The sequence below is a fragment of the Clytia hemisphaerica genome, unplaced genomic scaffold (assembly GCF_902728285.1).
Source record: "Clytia hemisphaerica strain Z4C2 unplaced genomic scaffold, Clytia hemisphaerica genome assembly, whole genome shotgun sequence".
In the NCBI taxonomy this organism is placed as follows: domain Eukaryota; kingdom Metazoa; phylum Cnidaria; class Hydrozoa; order Leptothecata; family Clytiidae; genus Clytia; species Clytia hemisphaerica.
This window is the reverse complement of record NW_027104095.1, coordinates 111,183-132,830: the sequence shown is the minus strand read 5'-3', so window position 1 is coordinate 132,830 and position 21,648 is coordinate 111,183. Positions and strand designations below refer to the sequence as shown.

General features: G+C 37.0%; 2 protein-coding genes across 3 annotated transcripts in view; one reads left to right on the top strand and one right to left on the bottom strand.

Annotated features, from left to right (window-relative positions):
- Nucleotides 1–4,619: 4,619 nt before the first annotated feature.
- LOC136812863 (prolactin-releasing peptide receptor-like) lies at nt 4,620–9,484 on the top strand. Its single transcript, XM_067069389.1, has 4 exons — nt 4,620–5,022; nt 5,420–5,648; nt 6,264–6,556; nt 8,509–9,484. The coding sequence occupies exons 1-4, from the start codon at nt 4,774–4,776 to the stop codon at nt 9,298–9,300; spliced, it is 1,563 nt and encodes a 520-aa protein (XP_066925490.1). The 5' UTR covers nt 4,620–4,773; the 3' UTR covers nt 9,301–9,484.
- Nucleotides 9,485–16,485: 7,001 nt separating this feature from the next.
- The window catches only part of LOC136812862 (receptor-type tyrosine-protein phosphatase F-like), a 28,082-nt gene continuing 22,919 nt past the window's right edge, over nt 16,486–21,648 (bottom strand). For both annotated transcript variants that reach the window (XM_067069387.1, XM_067069388.1), the window contains 6 exons: nt 20,981–21,289; nt 20,228–20,356; nt 18,969–19,123; nt 18,398–18,533; nt 17,273–17,750; nt 16,486–16,712 (listed from right to left, as the gene is read on the bottom strand). In XM_067069387.1, coding sequence (XP_066925488.1) covers nt 17,664–17,750; nt 18,398–18,533; nt 18,969–19,123; nt 20,228–20,356; nt 20,981–21,289 — 816 coding nt within the window. In that variant the 3' untranslated portion in view covers nt 16,486–16,712; nt 17,273–17,663. The remainder of the gene's footprint in view (nt 16,713–17,272; nt 17,751–18,397; nt 18,534–18,968; nt 19,124–20,227; nt 20,357–20,980; nt 21,290–21,648) is intronic.

Genomic DNA, 21,648 nt, shown 5'->3' with positions numbered 1-21,648 from the left:
GCTGTTTTATCAAATTATGTATGTATATGGATACAGCTTCGCTAATAGATGCATTATTATCCTCTACTTCGCGGTTTCGTTTTTTTTTGAGTTGAGGCTTCTTTAAGTTGATCGAATTTGGTTTTATAACGAGTCTTTGACTTTTTGCTTAATGTCGTCTGCACGTATGTAATCAAGGATAATGCTTTCGGAGCATATGCATATGTATAACCAAGGAAATATTTTGTAATGGAAGTAGTGTTTTGAATATGTAGTCAGTAGGAATTGGCGAATTGGTGAGAAAGAGTTTGTTCTGGATATTAGGAAGGACTTGTTTTTGTTTTCGTTTGGATATCGATGAGATGAACGAATAATGGGAGCAGTACTTTTCCGTTCTCGAGATGGTGCAAAGCGTCAGGCTCTCAATGTGTTTTCGGTTCTGATGAGAAAATGCGAAGGTAAATTTACACCACCGGATGGACAAAGATGGGTTCGAACGTTTAGACGATGTTAGCCATGTTTCTGTTGGTTTTTAGTGTTTGGAGAAAAAAAAACGGTATTTCGGTATTGAAAGAAATGGCTGCTCGTATTCTTATTGTAATTGCGTAGATTAATAAGGATCTGCTTGGACTTTCTTATTCTGAAGTTTATTAAATTACCCGGAAAATGCAGGTCTCTTTTGATGTTTAAGATTCTTATTTGCATGCAATATTTTATCAAATGCAGATGTTTTCTAAATATTGTTCTTATATGTCAATGATGCAAGATATTTTGAGAAATGCTAAGAGGTCAATTTAAAGTGGCTATAAACATATAGCAGCATTCTATTTTGAGCAGTAGAATAGAATGAAGGAGTAAATCAACAAATTGTGATGTTATAATTGTATCAGATTAAAGGTCGGTCTCCATTTGCGCGCGCTTCAATCGCACCTTTTGGCTTCAATCCTTTTTGCTTGGAAAAAAGATTACGTCATAAAAATGTTTTGCGCGCTTGAAAAAAAAGTTGAACACATTTTTTCAACCGTTACGTCAGATCGAGCCAATGGAGTTGTTTCATTTTTTTTTGACCAATAGCGTGGAAGCTTTTCTCGAAGCACGCGCAAGTGGATACCGACCTTAAGTACAGTATCACATTTATTTGTGTATCAGCACGTTTATCCAAATTTTCGCTGACGTAATTCTCAACGAAATTGATGTCAGATTGAAGCTATTTTGATATACTTTCTGTAAGATTTTGGAATTTTGAACTTAAATTCCTAAAACAGCAATCTTTGTCGTCCCTAGCATTGAAATTGAACAACACATGCATTGATTTCTTGCTGTTATTTATCTATCAGAGGCTACTATTTTAAAATATTTTTAAAATCACATGTTAACTAGAGCTGTTTTCAAATCACACTTTCCAGAATTTTTGATGAAACTGTTTTATTTTTCAAAGAGATCCTTAGCAGTGAAATGTTGGTTTTTATTTCGACGGGATGACGGAAGTTGGGGAATACTTAACGGAATAATGATGGGAACTCTCCTCTCAAAAGTTCATTTAAGGTTCAAGGTTCGGGTTGAAACAGCGTTCAATAGTATCGATTGAGAGAGAAACTGGTTGTTAGATAAGGACTCCCAGTAATAAGCAATTACAGTATCTGAGATTTTGAATCTGAGAAGGAATTTTTTTTTTTGAAAAACAGAAAGGTAAAATATATATAATAGTTGTTTTCATTTATTTTTATTGATTGAGTACCCTTAGTACCATTATGGATAAAGCTTCCTTGAAATATTTTGAATTCAGATATGTGAATTGGAAGACAAATAGGGTAATCTCGGTTTTATTTTTTCTGACCTTATCATCCCACATTCTTGACTTTTTTGTAAAATAACACAGCGTTTTAAGTAGAATGGCACGCCAGTCGGGCTGGAATGATATCACGCGGGAAAAGTGAGCGTAGGAGTTAGGTAAGCGTAGGAAGAAATTTTGTCGGCGGTAAGGGCTGAAAGCTGTTAATCAGCAGCCTCTCACCAACTTTTGCTCGTTCTCCTACGCAGCTCCTATTCTAGCAAACACCCACCGCCTTTATGCTCCCGCCTTCTGACATAATTAATTAACAGACTCGTTTGCTAGTGTACGTTTTAAGCAAATCTTACAGCTTTTTACGCTAGAATCAGCTAAAAAAATATAGTCTCCCCACATTAGGTAACCTTCTGGTTTTTCTCTGCAAGAAGAGTTTCCGGTTTTTTAATGAATGGGTCAAATAGATTGCCCATCTTGTCAGGAAAAGAACACCCCCTTTTGCTTAAAAAGATGGAACTGAGCTATTCATATAAAATAGGATCATTTTCACTTTTATTGAAAATATCTTTTTCTTTATTGATGTTGGCCATTTTAGAGATTGTGAGAATTTGAGTTTTCTTCACGAAAAGTGAACATCAAAGTTTAATTGAAAAACGATGTTGAGGCTCATTTATTCAAAAGGTTTTGGGATTTCAGTTATTTGGAAGTTGTCCTTCGTAACATCTTTCCTCGTCCGTCCAGAGTGTTGTAAAAGAAATTCAACCCCATTTAAAGCAGTCCAAAACGAAGCAAAGTCGATACGTAGGAAAAAAGTTCCATCAGGCTAATTTCCGTGCATATACAGATTTTTACGCCACGCGCCGATACAACCGTGTCTCACAGCCCCGATGGAACTTTTTTCCTCAGAGGGAATAAAGATTCCTATTTAAATCCCAATGAGGATGGAAATTGTATTTGTCCGAGGTTAAAAAATCCAGTGGGATGGTTTTGAAGTGCAATTTTTAAACATTAAATTTCGAATGGGGATGAAATCTAAGTCAATTTCCCAGTGGGGCTGAAATTTCAGGGTATTTTCCTACCGGGAACGAAATCGTTGCCAAATTTTCCAGTGGGACTAGGGTTCCAGCGGGTCTGTAACACAGGGATGTACAGATTTAGAGAAAGGATGCTACACTCTCTAAACATCTAGCTCATTTGAGTAATCTCCATTTCGATTTTGAATATTCGTCAAAAAATTAATGGGTTGTCGCAGTCCTTGTTGTAGTCACTTTCTAAAGATAGACGAGCTTCCGTTCCAGATTGCCGGGTAAGCTTCAACTGAATACACCTTTTCGGAGTTATCGATTTTTCTAAAAAATTGGTGCATTGTGGGATTGTTTCGGGGGTATTACAATAGAAATCTCTTCGGAATTCCTCGAGGGAATTCTATTTTAATATCCCCGAAACAATCCTATAAAGCATCGCTGTTTTAGATAAATCATAAACTCTGATAAGGTCTATTGGCTTGCGCCATGTGCTCCTTTCCACCCATGTAAACTTTGTTTTTAATCACTACGCTCGCGATAATTACGCCTATGTGTTTAAAATTCATTTTTTTGTTTGTCTCCAGGTTACTTAAAATGCTTCCTTTTTCTTTAATATCGGAATTTTTGCTAAGCGTATTATTTCTAGATCTCACATTTAGTGAAAACAAGAATAGGATAAAGGATTTTCACAGACATTTTAGAGGATTGTTGAGAGTGGGGATTGAAATTTATGTTATTAGTTTAGGAGGTGGAAATATTCTTTCAAGCTTACTTCGCTGATAATGGCATTTACATTACTATAAGGCTTGGACCTATAATAATATTATGGGATATTTCTCGAATTGAATAATATTGTAGAGGTGTTTTAATGGTATTAGGTAGGATGTAAATCCCTCAACATGATTCGGTCGTTAGGGAAAGAGAAGAAAGAGTCTTTTGTGTCTTTTATGAGCGGGGATTTCAAATTCAAATTTCATAGAATGAAAAACATTAAGTTCCGATAAAAGTGGTAGGTGTTCAGCTTAATTTTTTTTAATGCAATGACTAAGTGAGTTCTCTAGAGGACTTCTACATATCATTTACGCCTACTTTTTTTACTAAAACATCCAAACTTTTTGAAGCCTTCGGATGTTCTTAACAGTTTGAGTTCAAGGCCTAAAAATGTTCCTAAGTTGACCATTTTGTTGACCATTTTGTTGATGTTTTTGTTCATTTTTCTAAGAAATTGGGTGTTTTAGAGTCAGCAAAGCCTTAAAATGTTCTTAATATTTTGGCCATCAAAGCCTTGTGTACTTACTGTATATGGTTTGCTCTTATAAGACACGCGTACTAAGAAATTTTTATGTAGAGCAGTTGTAGGGGTGTGATGTGTGAAGAAATCAACTACGTAAATTTCGAATCAAAGGTGTTAAAATGAAGATTTTTTCTTTAGACGATATTTTTTTTTGGAAATCCATAAATATTTTGAAAATCATTGATTCTCTTTGAGAGTTCTTCTATATTTTGGGTGAACCAATTATTTTGATTTCTTGTCTCCAGTAAGCTTTTAAAAATTAAATCTGTCTGCTTCATGAAATGAAAATGAGTCAAAACATGGATTCTATTTAGATACGTGCTGAAGATATTTCTCGATATTTCAACACATTTTTAAATATTCTAAGTTTTAACGGTTAGTTTAGAGATTTCTATTAGATTTTTTTCACGTGCCAATTAATTTTTGATCAATTTGCTTTAAATGCCTGTGCAACCTTTTGGTTGATTGTGGAATCTTGATATTGGAGGATTTTTGGGTTAATTTTCTATTTTCTATTTTCTATTTCCAACATTATAGACTTTAGGTGTAGAATAAAGACATATATTTATTTGATTTTGAAGCGTACTTGAACTATTGAAGTCACTCCATACTGAGATACAGAGAGGATACATTGGAAAGCTTTATTTGGGTTCAGAAAGTCCTACTGCGTTTAGACACAAGATTCTAAAATGTTCGAATCTTCACAACCTTTCCATAATACCATGACAACCGTTGTCAATACAACCCTAGCAACAATCACCCCTAGCAACCAAACAACCAATGGAACTGCATTACCTCCTGGCAACAATCGATTGAATCCGTATGCAGTCATTTTTGTTGAAGTGATCTGTATTTTAGTTTTCTTTCTGGGAATTGTTGGCAATTCGTTGGTCTTGATTGTTTTTGGATATCGATGGAAAAAGCTCAAGTTATTCGAGGTAAGTTTGAAGGATATTTCTGGCCAAAAAAACGCCTTCAAATAAGGAAAAAAACTGGTTTAAGGCCTGGATTGCACACATCTGCGGAATGAATACAGTGACTAAAGGTTTTATTTTTACGTAAGTGTTTCCGTTTCATATCAGACACATATTTCTCATACCAGGACAGTGTCTTGCTACTATTATATTATGCAGATATAAGCGAAAAGATGTTTTTCTTCTCCTCTTTCTGACTAATAGCTTGCTCCACATCCGTGTCAATCCAATATAAAAAAGCATGTAAATTGAAATTGATGAATAAGCAAACGATATCACTCTTATTTAAAAACAAAACCTTTAAAATTTCGCGGAAATTTAGTTAAATAACATTCCGATTCTTTTCTTCTTATTTTTGCAGATCTTCATGATGAATTTAGCGTTTGCGGACCTCATCGGAACCATCGTGATACCTTTGAAAATGCTTTTGGAGTTGATGGAATTGAGTTTCATCTCTATTGGTCATACAGGCTGCAAAATCATATCTTTTCTACCTATGACCACCATAACGGTTTCATCGCTCACACTGCTCATTATCTCGTTGGATCGGTACATTATTGTACGGTGGCCCTTACGGAAACCTATCGAAGGTTTGTTTTGATTTTTCAATCATCGTTATGAATTTAATTTTTTTTGGTATACAGGTGTTCCATGAGTCAATAAGTTTGCGACCACGCAGTCGCAGGCGATTCGGTGGCTCAACTCATCCTTGATCCTTCTCCTTAAAAGCAGAGAAATATCAAGTACTATTTTAGTCCATATTCAGACGTTACTGTTCCGCTTCGCTCCGGTATGGTTTTCGTTACGGATCGAGTGTGTTCATATTGGTTTCGGAACGTTTCGGAGCAAGAAAACGGAGCAGTTCCGTTCCGATGAAAAAAGTGGAGCGAAACCGTTTTGATCTTTTTTTGCTTTGTAACGTCTTCTTTTTTGACGTTTCAAATTTTGACGTTCACACTTGTTTCGGAACCGTTTCGTTTCGGAACGGAACTGAATAAACCGATAAACCAGTCACCGATAAACCAGTTATCAGACGCAAGCTTTTGTACAATACAAGAAATATTTTACTCGTTCCGAATTTTTTTACATATTTTGAAAATAATATGCAAAAAGATTTCTCTCGTCATTTCTCATACTCGTAAAATATTTCTTGTATTGTACTCGCAACTGTCTGATAACTATTACATATCACGTATATATTATAGGTTGGCAGATTGCGTTGACGCTATTCTTAACATGGACTTTTGCTGCTGGTTTGAGTTTCATCTATCTTCTGGGTGACCGAATTATGTTGTACGATAACCCAAAAGATCATTTACCGGACATACATTTCTGCCGGAACTTTATGCCGCTTCATGAGAACGCGACGCATATTGTTGTAGCTTTCTTTATTCAGTTAGTCATTCCGTTGCTTGCTATGTCCGTATTGTATTCATTGATCGCTGTCGAACTCCGGAGAGTTGCCACGTGTCATTTATTCTCTCAAAATGAACGAGAGGTAAGTTTATTATATTATGTAATGCAAATATTGTTTTAACGTTCATTTAACGTCATGGCTGTTATGGATATACTAGGAGGATGCTCCTTAACAACCTCGTTCCCGTGTATTCCAGGCCTTTATTTACGTTACTAAAGTCTGTCTCAAAATAATTTGCAGCAGGAGAAAAAAATGGCTGTAACTTTTGATAGAATTCGAATCAAGTTGCGATTTTGTGCTCGTTTAAAAGATATTCATGAGTGAAATATTATCAATTAAAAAAATTGAGAAAAAAAGGAAAATGAAAATGAAAAATAAAGAAAAAAAATCAACTTCTTGTAGAAATGTGGTATAATTACCATTTTCACAGGAGTGACTCTTCAATCTTAGATCATCATCACTGTGAAAAGATTTTTCAAAAATATTCATTCAATCAAAAGATATCAAACAAAGTTTATTGCTGGTTGATCGACAAAAGGCTGTTTTTTGTCGTTTTTTACTACTTTATAGAGTAAACCAGCAATAAACTTTGTTTGATATCTTTTGATTGAATGAATATTTTTGAAAGATTTTTTTCTTCTTCATTTTTCATTTTCATTTTCCTTTTTTTTCTCCAAATTTTTACTTGATAATATTCCACTCACGAATATCTTTTTAACAAGCACAAAATCGCAACTTGATTCGAATTCTATCAAAAGTTACAGCCATTTTTATCTCCAGCTGCAGACAGACTTTAGAATAGAGACTCTTGGGTGGGAAATGAATTCACTCATCTCCCATCTAAAACACGTGACTTCCATGGTTTTCACACGAACGCCGGAGTGAAACAAAAATATATATCACCGCGTCAAAACAAAGAAAACGCTTGATTCAAGAAAAATAGTTTAATGGTTCTAGCTCCCTCTGAAAGAAGACACCAGTGCTTTGTGTAATTAAGTGTGATTAAGGGTCTTGACTAATACGAAGCAAGAAATATAATTGAAGACAACCTCGTCTCCCGTGTATTTTAGGCTTTATTTACGTTCCTAATGGACGCCAGAGAATATTATCTAACGCTATCAGTAAGCATAAAAAGCATAACTCAATACGTGATATTCCTATGGAATTTGTTTTGCGTATTCTTGTGTAATTCTCTACATATGCACCCCTGTTTTCGCAATCAGTGGCAAATTTTAAACAGTTCTATAGTTTAAATTTGCTACTACTTGCAAAAACCGGAGTATTTCTGCAGAAAAGATTTCGTCATGAATATGCTGAACAGTTTTCTAGTTCCTTTGAGGAAATCGTCAGATCTTTTTAAATTATCCGAATACTCAATGTCTGAAACTTGAGATTTGACTGAAACATACTTGTTCAATAATCTATAGACTGGAGTCGTTTATGATCCGTGTAATACAGAGATCTGGGTGTTGTACAATAATTTGTTAATTGTTGTGGGATAATATCAGTTTTTATCAGTTACAATTTGTCCCTTTTCTAATTTGCCTGAATTAGTCGTCTAGTATTAGTAGTATTTAGGGCTTTCAGGAAGTCGAGCACTAGCAGGGTCCACTAGAAGCTGAGACCTATTAGAGCTAGTATTAAAGGAAAGTGGTGAATATTTTAACAATAAGGTACCCCTAATTAGTAGGGGAAATTTGTAAAATTGCTCGATTTTTTAGTCAAAGCACTTGTTATACATTTTTGGAAAGTTAAGGGGTAGCAGGTGAATCAAAATAACATGGGTGCCAATTTTTCTTCGGACACTTTGGTGTGATCTTCGGACAAATAGGACGGTCTCAGGCAAAAATTATAGGGTCAAAAATTAATAAAAATTTAAGCTTAAGAAATTAGAGACTTTCCAAAAATGTATAACAAGTGTTTTGACCAAAAAAATCGAGCGACCTCAAAAAAAAACGAACAAATTTCCCCCTACTATAATTTGTTGACCAATAAGTCAGCCTTTCTTATTTTTATCTTAACCATTCTCTTAGGTTGGAATTCGACTGAAAAGAAACCGCAAAGCGACCTTCTTATTCGTCACCATCGTCGCTGTCTTCTACATCTTTGTCCTTCCATCCAACATATTTTTCCTGATGTATATTCTAAAGGCCATTCCACACGACAACGTGCCTAAATTATTCCTCATCTACACTCTGCTACAAATGATATTGATGTTTAATAGCTGCGTCAATCCTGTTATTTATTCGAATCTACATACCTCCTTTCGGAGATCAACACTCAAACTTTTTTGTTCGTGTATTTTCAAACGATTCAAGAATTATGATTGGGAAGGCATGGGTGGTAGCCTTCGTTCTGTCATGCGCAAATCATCACGCTCTGTTCGAAGTAGTTTCCAGTCTTCTAGGGATCTAATGTCTTCGATGCGCCGTAAGAGCGCCGAGTCGATATATAAGCGGCGACAAAGCGCTGAATCGTTATTTAAACGGAGACAGAGTACAGATAGCGTGAACAATAATATAGCTCTAACAATAAGAGATAGAAGCTTACCAAACTCAACACAGCCATCACCGAGTCAATTCTCTGGAAAATTTCGAGCGTCACCCGAATTTGAACGATGCATGATTCGAAATTTACAAAATCAAAAGAAACATAATAGACTCAAAAGTGATGATTGTTTTAGTAGCAGTGATGATGTTTTTGAAGAAGTTCGATCTCCGATGCTACAAAAAGATTTTCCATCGCCCAAATATATGACCAGGGAAAAGAAACGAAAAGTTTTGAACTCTTTACATGAACAAACGACTCTGGAAGAAGTGCTTTAGAGATATATAAACAAAAACTGTTTTTTCCAACTGGAAACGAAGAAGTAGATTTATTTGATAAATTTTAATTATTTTAATTTATAAAACATAAAATTATATATTAGAGATCGATACAATGGCATTCTATAATCAATTTAAAACGCCATGGGTGGATCGAGAATTTAAAAAATACCCTATTATACGACTCTGTAATACTCTGTATTTTCACACATTTTGAGACAAATTATAAAGTCTGTCTCAAATGTGTGTGGATAATTTTTGACATTTTCACACCACCCATTCATATGTTAATAATAAAATGAAACACCGTTGAAAATATGTTTTCGAGAAGAATAATCCAAATGTTTTTATTAATCCAAAAATTTTGGACAATTCCTCGTATTTAGCAATTTAAAATTCGGGCTAGAAAGTCGCTTTCAGGCTATTTGTTAAATCTAGGCTATATTCTGAGCCCTATTTAATTCTTCCTAAGGTCGTAAGAGTTAAAACTTAGAGTTTTAAACTCTACCTTTCTAACCTAAGGTAGAGCGCTTCCAAAGCGTTTGTAGTTATAAGATTTCTTGGGGATTTCCCTTTGCCAGCCACTTCCTGCACTTTGCCGCCGCTGTGTTTCATTAGCTTGCCAGCTGAATCTCGCACTTTGCCGCCGCTGCCGTGGTTCATTAGCTTGCCAGCTGAATCTCGCATTTTGCCGCCACCGCCGAGCTTAAAATCTCGCACTTTGCACTTTGCCGCCGCCGTGTTTCATTAGCTTGCCGTCTGAATCTCGCACTCTGCCGCCGCTGAGCTTATATTCTCGCACTTTCGCCGCCGCCGCCGAGCCGCCTTTGCCGCTTATATTCTCGCACTTTGCCACCGCCGAGCTTAAAATCTCGCACTTTGCACTTTGCCGCCGCCGTGTTTCATTAGCTTGCCAGCTGAATCTCGCACTCTGCCGCCGCTGAGCTTATATTCTCGCACTTTGCCGCCGCCGCCGAGCTTATATTCTCGCACTTTGCCGCCACCGAGCTTATATTCTCGCACTTTACCGCTGCCGAGCTTATATTCTCGCACTTTGCCGCCGCCGAGCTTATATTCTCACACTTTGCCGCCGCCGAGCTTATATTCTCGCACTTTGCCGCCATCGAGCTTATATTCTCGCACTTTACCGCCGCCGAGCTTATATTCTCGCACTTTGCAGCCGCCGAGCTTATATTCTCGCACTTTGCCGTCACCGAGCTTATATTCTCGCACTTTGCCGTCACCGAGCTTATATTCTCGCACTTTGCACTTTGCCGCCGCCGTGTTTCATTAGCTTGCCAGCTGAATCTCGCACTCTGCCGCCGCTGAGCTTATATTCTCGCACTTTGCCACCACCGAGCTTATATTCTCGCACTTTGCCTTTCCGCACTTTGCCGCCGAGCTTATATTCTCGCACTTTGCCGCCACCGAGCTTATATTCTCGCACTTTACCGCCGCCGAGCTTATATTCTCGCACTTTGCACTTTGCCGCCGAGCTTATATTCTCGCACTTTGCCGCCGAGATTATATTCTCGCACTTTGCTGCCGCCGAGGTTATATTCTCGCACTTGGCCGCCAGCGAGCTTATATTCTCGCACTTTACCGCCGCCGAGCTTATATTCTCGCACTTTGCCGCCGCCGAGCTTATATTCTCGCACTTTGCTGCCGCCGACTTATATTCTCCACTTTGCCGCCGAGCTTATATTTCCACCTTTGCTCGCACTTTCGCACTTGCCGCCACCGCTTATATTTCGCACTTTACCGCCGCCGAGCTTAATCGCACTTGCGCGCCGAGCTTATATTCTCGCACTTTGCTGCCGCCGAGCTTATATTCTCGCACTTTGCCGCAGCCGAGCTTATATTCTCGCACTTTGCCGCCGCCGAGCTTATATTCTCACACTTTGCTGCCGCCGAGCTTATATTTTCACACTTTGCCGCCGCCGAGCTTATATTCTTGCACTTTGCCGCCACCGAGCTTATATTCTCGCACTTTGCCGCCACCGAACTTATATTTTCACACTTTGCCGCGTGTTTCATTATCTTAGCAGCCGATTCTCGCACTTTGCCGCCACCAATCTTATATTCGTGCACTTTGCCGCAGCTGAGCTTGTATTCTTGCACTTTGCCACCGCCGAGCTTATATTCTCGCACTTTGCTGCCGCCGAGCTTATATTCTCGCACTTTGCCGCCGCCGAGCTTATATTCTCGCACTTTGCCGCCGCCGGGTTTCATTAGTTTATCAGCTGATTCTCGCACTTTGCCACTGCTGAGCTTATATTCTCGCACTTTGCCGCCGCCGAGCTTATATTCTCACATTTTGCCGCAGCCGTGTTTCACTATCTTACCAGCCGATTCTCGCACTTTGCCGCCGCCGAACTTATATTCTCGCACTTTTGCCGCCAGCTAGATTATCTTATCGCACTTTGCCGCCTTGCCGAACTTATATTCTCGCACTTTCTGCCGCCAAGCTTATACTTTGCACTTCTGCCTTGCCGCCGCAAGCTTATAGCACTTGCGCCGCCGAGCTTATATTAATTCGCACTTTGCCGCGCTGAATTATATTTATCCTTTTTTGCCGCCAGCTTATTCTGCACTTTTGCCCGCCAAGCTTATATTCTCGCACTTTGCCGCCGCCAAGCTTATATTCTCGCACTTTCGCAGTTTTCATTAGTTTTTCAGCTTATTCTGCACTTTGCCGCCGCCAGCGTATATTTGCATTTGCCGCCGCCGGGTTTCATTAGTTTATCAGCTGATTCTTCGCACTTTTGCCGCCGAGCTTATATTCTGCACTTTTTCCGCATTATTCCGCACTTTGCCGAGTTATTCTAATCTTCGCACTTTCGCCTTTGCCGCCGAGCTTACAATCTCGCACTTTGGCTTATATTCTCTGCACTTTGCCGCCGCCGCCGAATTATTCTCCGCACTTCCCGCCGAGCACACTTTATTTCGCTTTGCCGCCGCTTTTGTACCGATTTCGCACTTTGCCGCCGCATCTTTTGCCGCCGACCACACTTTGCCGCCGCCGAGCTTATAATTTCGCACATTGCCGTCGCTGTATTTCATTAATTTGTCAGCCGATTCTCGCACTTTGCCGCCGACACTGAGCCTTGCTTACCGGTGGGTTCCCGCACTTTGCCGTTATCAATTAAAGCCATTAAAGTTAGCATTTCGTTCATTTTAAAAGCCGGTGACAGTGGTAGCGGATTTTTTAATTGATAATATAATTGATGGCGGCAAAGTGCGCAAAGTCACACCGGCTCTAATTTTGCCTAAAATTCTTCATGTCAGACTTAACACTGTTCTCTGACCAAACGACATTTCTGAGTCTCATTATTCATATAGAATTCCCCATATAAAAAGAGAGAAGTTAGTGGTCTGAATTTCTTCGGAGAGAATATAGCCTGGAAGTCTATAAATCCCTCCCTAATTGAAATACTCGAATAAATTTTATCAATTAGACCAAAATGACTTTCTCGCCCGAACTCCAAATTTCGAAAAACGAGGAAAATTCTTAATATATTTTCACCATGGTGCATCGGGAAAACTAGTTCTATTTTTGCTTTTTTAAAGACCAATTTTAATAGACCAACGGATTAGAATAGGTGGATTAACTTCTCTCGTTTCTCCCAAGAGAGATCCATTGTCTTCTCATTGTTACAAGAAAAATCTGTAAATGACTCTGCACACTCCTCGTTTAGTTTTTTCATTGTTTTTATAAGAACAATTTTCCAATTTATACAGTTTCGAAAACGAATTTGTCCTATGATTCGATCAATTTTGATGATTTTGCAAATATTTTAAATCCTGCACTTAAGTTTTAGCATCAACAAACGCTAGACCAGTTTTAATGTAAATTTTTAATCTTTTGTCAATGGCAATCTTCAGATAAGTGAAAATTAACGTATGGTCTATAACTAAGAAACTATCGATGGGTCACGAATGGGTTGCAAACTGGTGAAAGAAGACTGTATTTAGAATTAGGAAAATAAATTTCAAATTATTTGGCTAATTTCTCCATTGGATAGAAAGGGCTAAAAAAGTGCATTTTCTTATTTAAAATGTACCACGTGATACGTAATGACCAATGAAAATGTTGAAAGTAATGATTTTTTACAACTTTTTTACAACTTATCAAGTTTTAATTGCTAGCAAACTCGTAAAAAAGTTTGATAACCTAACGAGGAGTGTTTTCTATGAGTTCTTAATCCACCTATTCTAATCCGTTGAATAGACGATATCGGCTTTCCGAATTCTCCCCGAATGATTTCCCATGATGCATTGCGCAAAAAAAATTCACGGAAAGTCAATATCGTCCGGGAAAGAATTCGGAAAGCCGATATCGTCTATTGTTACTCCAAAGCACAATATAGACTTGCCAAGAGTAAGAATGAAGATTTCAAACCAAAATGAGGGTTGCAGTATATACCTGACATTGGCCTATTACATTCTCAAAAGAAGTTTATCGTAATCGAAATGTGTCGATCCAGCCCAATCGACTAGGCTTTAAGATATGAAAAACAACGACAAAATAATTGATATGAACACAACGTAATGTATAAATTCTTCGTATATTACAAAAAGAAAAAATTCTTGACAAAAGTCTATTTTCAAATAACATACCCGTAGGAGGAAAAAAAGAACATATGGACGTCTCATGGCGACTCGACCTCGAATGGGCAATTCCAGAAAAATTATTTTACACCTATTTTGGCTATTAGAGGTAATTTTTGAAAAGTCGAACACCCTTGGATGGGTCCCTCTTGGATTATTGCCAAAATTCCGATAATCAGTAATCTTATTCATCTAGGAGATACTCGTTCAGATTTTTCAACAAACTTTACTGACTTATAAATGTTCGTCAAATTTTCAGGGTTCTCCCCAATGACCAGGGGTAAATTTGGCATGTAAGAGGAAGCCCTAGAACAAACCTTCGCCTAGTTCGAAAATCTAGGACAAAGACCAAAACAACGTCTTCTCTTCTGTCCATATCTTCTGACGACTGGACGACAGATGAAGAATTAGACAATTTATAAATCTAAAATTATTTCGTAGAGGTCGATAGACCTGTGAAATATAATTCTATGAATAAAATAAATAAATAAATTCTTTTCTGGAATAGCCTAGTAAAAGGTAAAGATCTTTGTACCACGAAACGTCTAATAAAGAAGTGTATAAAAAAGAATGTTATTTATAACGAGATATAAAAATAAGTGAAAATAGTACAAAAATTACAGCCTTATTTTTATCACAAAATCTTTTGTAGCTACGTGACCAGGTTAAGCCCATTCGCTTCCAGTTTGCACTCTTCTTTGCTATCCAAATTGTAGCAAAAAAGAGTGCACATAGCGAATGGAGTTTTATACTCATACACGCTTTTTTTTTATAAGAATAGTGTTTTTTTCATTTCATCATGAATATTCTTAACTTTTTGGCGAAAATCATCCAAAAATATTCTTACGGTATTCCTAGGTTAAGATCGAAATTGGCAATCTACAGGTTAAAATGCCTTTAAAATGGCATTCTTAGGTTCAGTTGCTAAATTCCATGATGGTGATATTCTTACCATATTCTTAATTTTTTGGCCATTTTCATCATGGACATTCTTATAAAGTGTATTCTTATAAAAAAAAAAAGCGTGTATTCCAGTCTCCAAGTTTGTTTAGCATGAATGTCCTTTATTAAACAACTTCTGGGTTTCAAAAAATCATTTTTTTCTAAGTTATTTTGGATGACAAACAAAGGTAGATTTTAAGGAACAGTATATTTTTTAAGAGAATGAACTTTCGTGAGTCTTTACATGAGCTTTTGCCCTTACCGGAAAGAAATTTCGGTAAAAAGCCGCGAAAAGTTTTTTTCCACGAAGTACTGTATCAGAAAAACGAGAGCCCAGTTTAGGAAAGTTAAGGTGAACGCAGGTTATGTCAAATTCCCGTGCAAACCTAAAAAGGGTAGGATTTGGGATGATTAAAAACAAAACAGAAGCAAAAGTAAATAAAAGTTTAAATAAATACCAACAAAAATTAAAAAAAAGTGATACAGTAAGCAAGACAAGGTCAAAGCATTTTCAAAAACTGAAGAAAGAGGTGCTATTATATACCAGGCAAAATACCGTCAGTCGACCGTTAAAATATAATCGAATCACACCTTATAACTGAAGAAGTGTTTCATAGCTATTCTGTCTATTAATTCGCCGGCGCTTTAAGTTAAATTTATTTTTTAAATGTCCGCCTCAAAGGTGTGCAAACACTTTACTTTTTCAAGAATTTCTCAAAACTAATTTATGCCCATTTGTGAAATGAAAAGTTTTACATCGTTGGAAAGATATTCTAGAGGAGATTTGTACTAGCTAAGTTTTCTAATTTCCTAATAGCGCTAGTAGGCTAGGGGTTAAACGAGAAATTAAAGTATAAATTAAAAATACTCCGTAGTTCCTATGCTTCTATACTATAATATAATATAAACCATATTTATTAGGATTAGATATAATACCTAATTGAATTTTAATAATAAAGTTTCTGTCCGTAAAAACTACGTATTCTTTGAATAATGCTAACGCTAATAAGTTTGATCGTATGATATAAAAATTGTGTGATCTATAAAACTTGTTGGTATTAGACCACAAACCTGAACAGTCTAAATGGTTCACTCAATTTTGATTTGTTTTACATCAAATGGGACTCTTCCAGAAAAAAATGTGTGGGTGGGTGGAGGACCACTTTTGACCCCCGTACAGCAAGTCTAACCCGCGAACAAGCATCAGTTGACCCCAAGGATATTAAAAATTACCTCCAAACACAGCAAGTTTTCCCCCCAAGTCTATATTTTTTATTACCCCATAGACAATATATCCTCCATCCTTCATGCCCATGTGCGAACACTTTTTGGAAGAGCCCATTCTAAGATTGAAGGATACGTTAGTATCCAGGTGTTAAAGGATATGATATCCAGGGGTTTTGTAAAATAAAAGATCGTCATGCCCGTGGGGTTAATCTATTCAGGCATATTTTCAATTGTCCAGGGAGACTTATCCACTTGGTGGAAAATCGAGATGTCCAGGGGTGGTAGATTATTGAAAAAAAATACAGATAAATATATCCTCCACTCCCTAGATTTTCTGGAAGAGCCCATTCCCAATAACAGATAGTTGCAAAACATTGGAGAGAAGGATTGTTACGAAAACAGCTTCTAAACGTGTAGCACGTTTCTGTTTGTATAAAAAAGGTGATAGAAAAATAAAGAACCGTCTTAAAAAACTGCATCTCAAAACATTTACTATAAAACTTTTAGTTTTTTTTTGCTTTACATAGCTTTCTCTATGCAGGAACTTTTCCATGTACTAAAAAATGTCAAACAGTATTCTTCTGAGTCATACGGTTGGTTGTTTATAACAAAATATATTATGTACCTTAACCCTATTCATACTAGGCTTTTAGGGGCGGTTCAGAACTAGGGGGGGGCTTTTCCTGTACCACCCCTTAACTTTTGATCTAGTGGGTCTTTTAGGATGAAATTTGGCACACAAGATCCTTGTCACGTAAGGTAACTTTTGACAAAAAATTTTTTTGATGACGTCACTCATCATGCCCAAAGTGAGCAAAAACCGGAAATTTCCTTTGTTCTTATAAATAACTATTGTATTCTAACAAAAGCTTTAGAAAAAACTTGTCTGAGTTTAAAGTGCTTATTTTATCCTAAATATTCAATAAATTACGGTTTAAACGATATATTTGACATTAAAAATAAATTTGTATTGGAAAAGTGTCAATTTTTGTGACACCTTTCTGTCAGAAATGTCATCATGCTCAAGGTGTGAAAATCTTTAGGTGTCAAATTTTTTTTTATTTTGAAGCTAAATAAAAGTTAGGAATTTACAGAAAATTTCAAGGCAAAAGCTTTATTATTTCAGGAGCTATTACCAATAGTTTGACCTCCGAACAGAAAGAGCCCCCCCCTAGTACGAATAGGGTTAAACAACACCAACCTAGACGAGACTATTTTGGATGGTATTCCACTTATAAAGGTTTTTTCCTGTTTTGTTAAGATAAGTAATTTCTGTCGTTATGGAAACAAACGTTCCTTTTGCGTAAGAGATCGTAATTACGTAACCTAACAAAACATGAACCTCTATTGATATCATATCTACCATGATGCTCTCCGACAGCAGTCGCAAACGTATTTGATGCAATACATGTCATGGTATATCCTATTATCGTGTTATCACCAGTAATTTTCGAAGTGAAGGTACTCTCTTTTTATTTCTACATGAAACGGTGATGGAGAGGTAAACACAATCAGCTCTTCATCGCAGCACTCCACCGCTATTTATATCTCGTCGACTTTTACCTTGTATCATCAACGCTGCATCAACATGCTAATGCTTGTGGGTTAGCGTACAAATCGAAAGAATCTAGATAGTCTTTTAGTGCATTGTGACAGAAAATATATTGGTCCTGAAAAGAGAAAGAGAGAGAATGGAGAAATCCATTCGATACATGAAAGGTCTACAAGCTTATTCATGATATGCAATGTCTTCTGAAATTATTACGGACCCAATAGCTGATTGATTGTAAGTGAAGTAAAATCAGTCAATACGTCACTTTCAATCAATCAGCTGTTGGGTCCGCGGAAAAACATTGCAATGGTGCATATCATGAATATAAAAAACAACGAGTGGTTAGTAGGTAGTTTATTCTTTTAAACTTCGATCATAAGATGACGAATATAGCTTAATTTAGGGTTTATAAAAGTATTGACAACAATTTAAAATGCAAAAACAAAAATGCATTAATGTGATCCACCAGTCATTCTCTAACTTAAACCAGATAATCAACAGAAATCAACCGGCCCAGGGTTTATAAAGGTCAGCGCTTGGATCCCAATTAGTATTAAAAAGGCATGTATTTTAAGATAAAAATACCACTAAAGGACTTTACATTACATCGGCATTACATCACTGACCTATGAGCTGATTGGTTGTAAGTGACGTAAAATAAGTCAATACGTCACATGCATCCAATTAACTATTTGGGGCCGTCATGTAATGCTAGAAGATATCGCAATGGTGCATATCATGAATATAAATAATGGTGGTTCTTACCAGTGTTTGGCACATGGCAACCCTCTGTAACCTCAGTTGTCGTATTGTGTGGAAAATGTCGATCACATTATTCGAGCGTAGTTTGTCTATCGTGTTGTAAACTGTTATGAAGACGCCCGTCCGCCCAACACCGCCACTGTAAAATGAAAGAAAAACAACTGAGGGTTGATTGACCGGACATTTGAGAACATTTTCATTAGGCTTTTATTAGTTTATGAACATCCGAAAGCTTCAAAAACTGGACGCTTTTATGTAAAAAATTTGAAATTACGTTTATTACGAATAGGCCTTTTCATAAATTACGTCACGAACATCACTTTCCTCATTTTGAAATTATTGCCATGGTGATTAACTCCCAGCGGATTTTATTAAAACTATACTTCCTATTCATAATAAAAACATTTAATGTTTCAAGGAACATGATCACCATGGAAATTGTTTGAATACGAGGCGAGTGATGTTCGTGACGTAATTTATGCAAAGGTCTATTAGATACATGCTTTAGTTGGATGGAAACTGGTAAGTGGGAAACATTTATTGACAAATACCACTACAATGGTATAAAACTGACCTGCAATGGACAAGAGTTGGACCACCAGACTGTACGCTGAGTTGCGTCCTTTGTATTGAACCAATCAGATTAATGAATTCGGTACCGGTGGTGGGTGATCCGGAATCAGGCCACCCGGTGTACATGAAGTGTTTAATTTGCCATGATTTGCCAGTCTAAAGAAATGTTCAAAGTGCTTATAATGCCCTTAAGGGTACCTTTTTTGGATTTCCAAAGTCCCGCTAAGGGTCGGAAAAAACAGAAAATCAAATTTCAGTCAAACTAAGGGTCAGAAAAATAGGAAAATTTCTATTTTTTAATCCCTGAAAATCGAAACTTGGTCAAAATTGGTCAAATTTGTCCCGCTAAGGGTCGTAAAATTCCCCAAATTACCCTTTGTTTTCTCCTTTTTAGTCCCGGTAAGGGTCCAAAGTTCGAAAGTCGGGCGGCAGCTCGAAACCCTAGTACCCCCCCCCCCCCCCCCCCCCCCCCCGGGATAATGGCTTACAGGTTTTTTTAATAAGAAAATTTTTTTACTTAAGATTCCAATTCCAAGTCATTTGGATAAACATTTCAAAAGTTGTCAAAAGAATTCATTTTTCCTCTAAAATACTCGAAGGGCTACGAGAACCTTTCCCCTCTGCCTTTATGCAAAAAATCAGAAAAAACTAAAGAAGCAATTTAATACAAAGCTCGAATAAGAACTAACTATATAAGAACATAAGGCTTTGATGGCTAAAATGATAAGAGCAAGTTAAGAACATTTTAAGACTTTGAGGACTCAACACTCAATTTCTTAGGAAAATGGACAAAATTCCCACAAAATGGAACATGTTAATCTTAATTTTTGGCCTTAAAACTAAAAAAGTTAAGAACATCCAAAGGCTTCAAAAGTTTTGGATGTTTTTTATCAAATAAACATCTAGTGGTCTAAGATGTCTTTTTGATACATCTGGTGTTCCCACGTCGAGTTCTCACCTTTTCTCTTTGATGAACAAGCCGTTACTATTATTTACTTATGACTAAACGGCTTGGTCATCAAAGGGAAAAAGTGGGAACTCGACGTGGGAACACCAGATGTTAGTAAGAAATTCGAAAAAGGTGATAAATTTCCAAACAATGGAAATTACAAAAGCTAGGAGGGAAATTACAAATTCGCGGGAATTTACAAATCAACGTAAGCAAAAACGTCAATCGAATTTCAATCAACCATGAGATTACGAAATAAATTTTGGAAATTGCGGTTATACCAGTACGATGCGATGTTAGAGCATACTAACCTCTCTATTGGAAATACGTAGATCATGGACAATTATATTTTCGTCTTCTTGACGTATATTTTCCATTTCGACGTGCGTTGCGCCGTACGACACTGTACCAGCTTGCGGCCAATATAAGTAACATTTGTCCTATTGGAAAAAAGAAAAACATTTTATGTCAGTTAAAAGTCCAAGCACTTTTGTCACTAGCTGTTTTCCAGATTTGAAATTGCGTTTCTTTCAATTTGGTAACCTCTCGGAGCAATCAATACTAATGGAAGGCCTTGAAATTTGACCCTTTGGATGCCCTATGAAAAGTTTATTTTCAAGGATTGCTTACCATAAAGCGAGGAAAATTTTGATTTTGTCCCTCTTCTTACATATTCATACCATTTTGCTGACACATAGTAAAAATTTTCATATATTGAGTTTTAAAACTGAATTCAAAATTGAGTATTTTGGTCGTAGGACGGTCAAAATAAAGTGCTTGAAATTCCCATTGTAAGCGCATCTCCAACTTTTCATCGTTGGAGACAGTTTTGGTTTTATTGGGATGTGAAAAGTTAGATTTAAAGTATTAACACATTCTCTTGTAAGAGCTTCAATGTGATCCCACCGCAACAGGAAAAGGAGTCCTTAAATTGTCCCACCCACCACTGAATGATAAAAAATTTCGATATGCAATTTGCTCAATCCTTTATTTTTTTTGCAATGGTGCATATCATGAATAAGATGGCTCGATTAACATTTAGCATAGGTTCTCATCTCTATTACCTGGTCTCTTTCCACTAGTTTAGTTAACATGACAATGGTGTGTACGTTCTTTTCCTGAATCATTCGCCAGAAATCAATAACCGTGTTTTCCAATGGTGCTTGGGTTGCTATGAACGCGTTCTTCTGCTGGAATCCATCTATCATGCTGGCATTGATGTAATCTGAAGACCGAGAACCTGCGATCGGCATCAATTTGACTCGGTTGTGGTCGTAAGGCAGAATGTTAAGGTATCTGTTCTTTTGTTTGTTTTCAGTGTGTCCGGCATCGGAGTGTGTGTAATCTGTACTCGTCATGCCGGTTTCCAAACGCTGGAAATTAAAGGAAGACAAACAACGTAAAATTAGGTCCGGATTAAAAAACATGGATGAAAAATTGTATTAAGAGGCTCTTATAATCCATGCCTTCACACCTTTTTCACATTTTTCTCAACACCCATTTATGCCATTTCAGTAAAAGATATGTAATTTGTGTAGTATAATTCGTTTAGAATCTTATTAATTGATTCATTTTTTGTGATTGTCATGCCTGTTTTCAAACGCTGCAAATGAAAGTGGAATTTAATGTAGGATGGGCGCATCCCTAGATTGGGCTGTTCCATTAAGAAACCATACAGGGGGTTGGACGAACCTTTTTTTGTTGGGGGAGGGGGTTATAGTTAAGTGACACC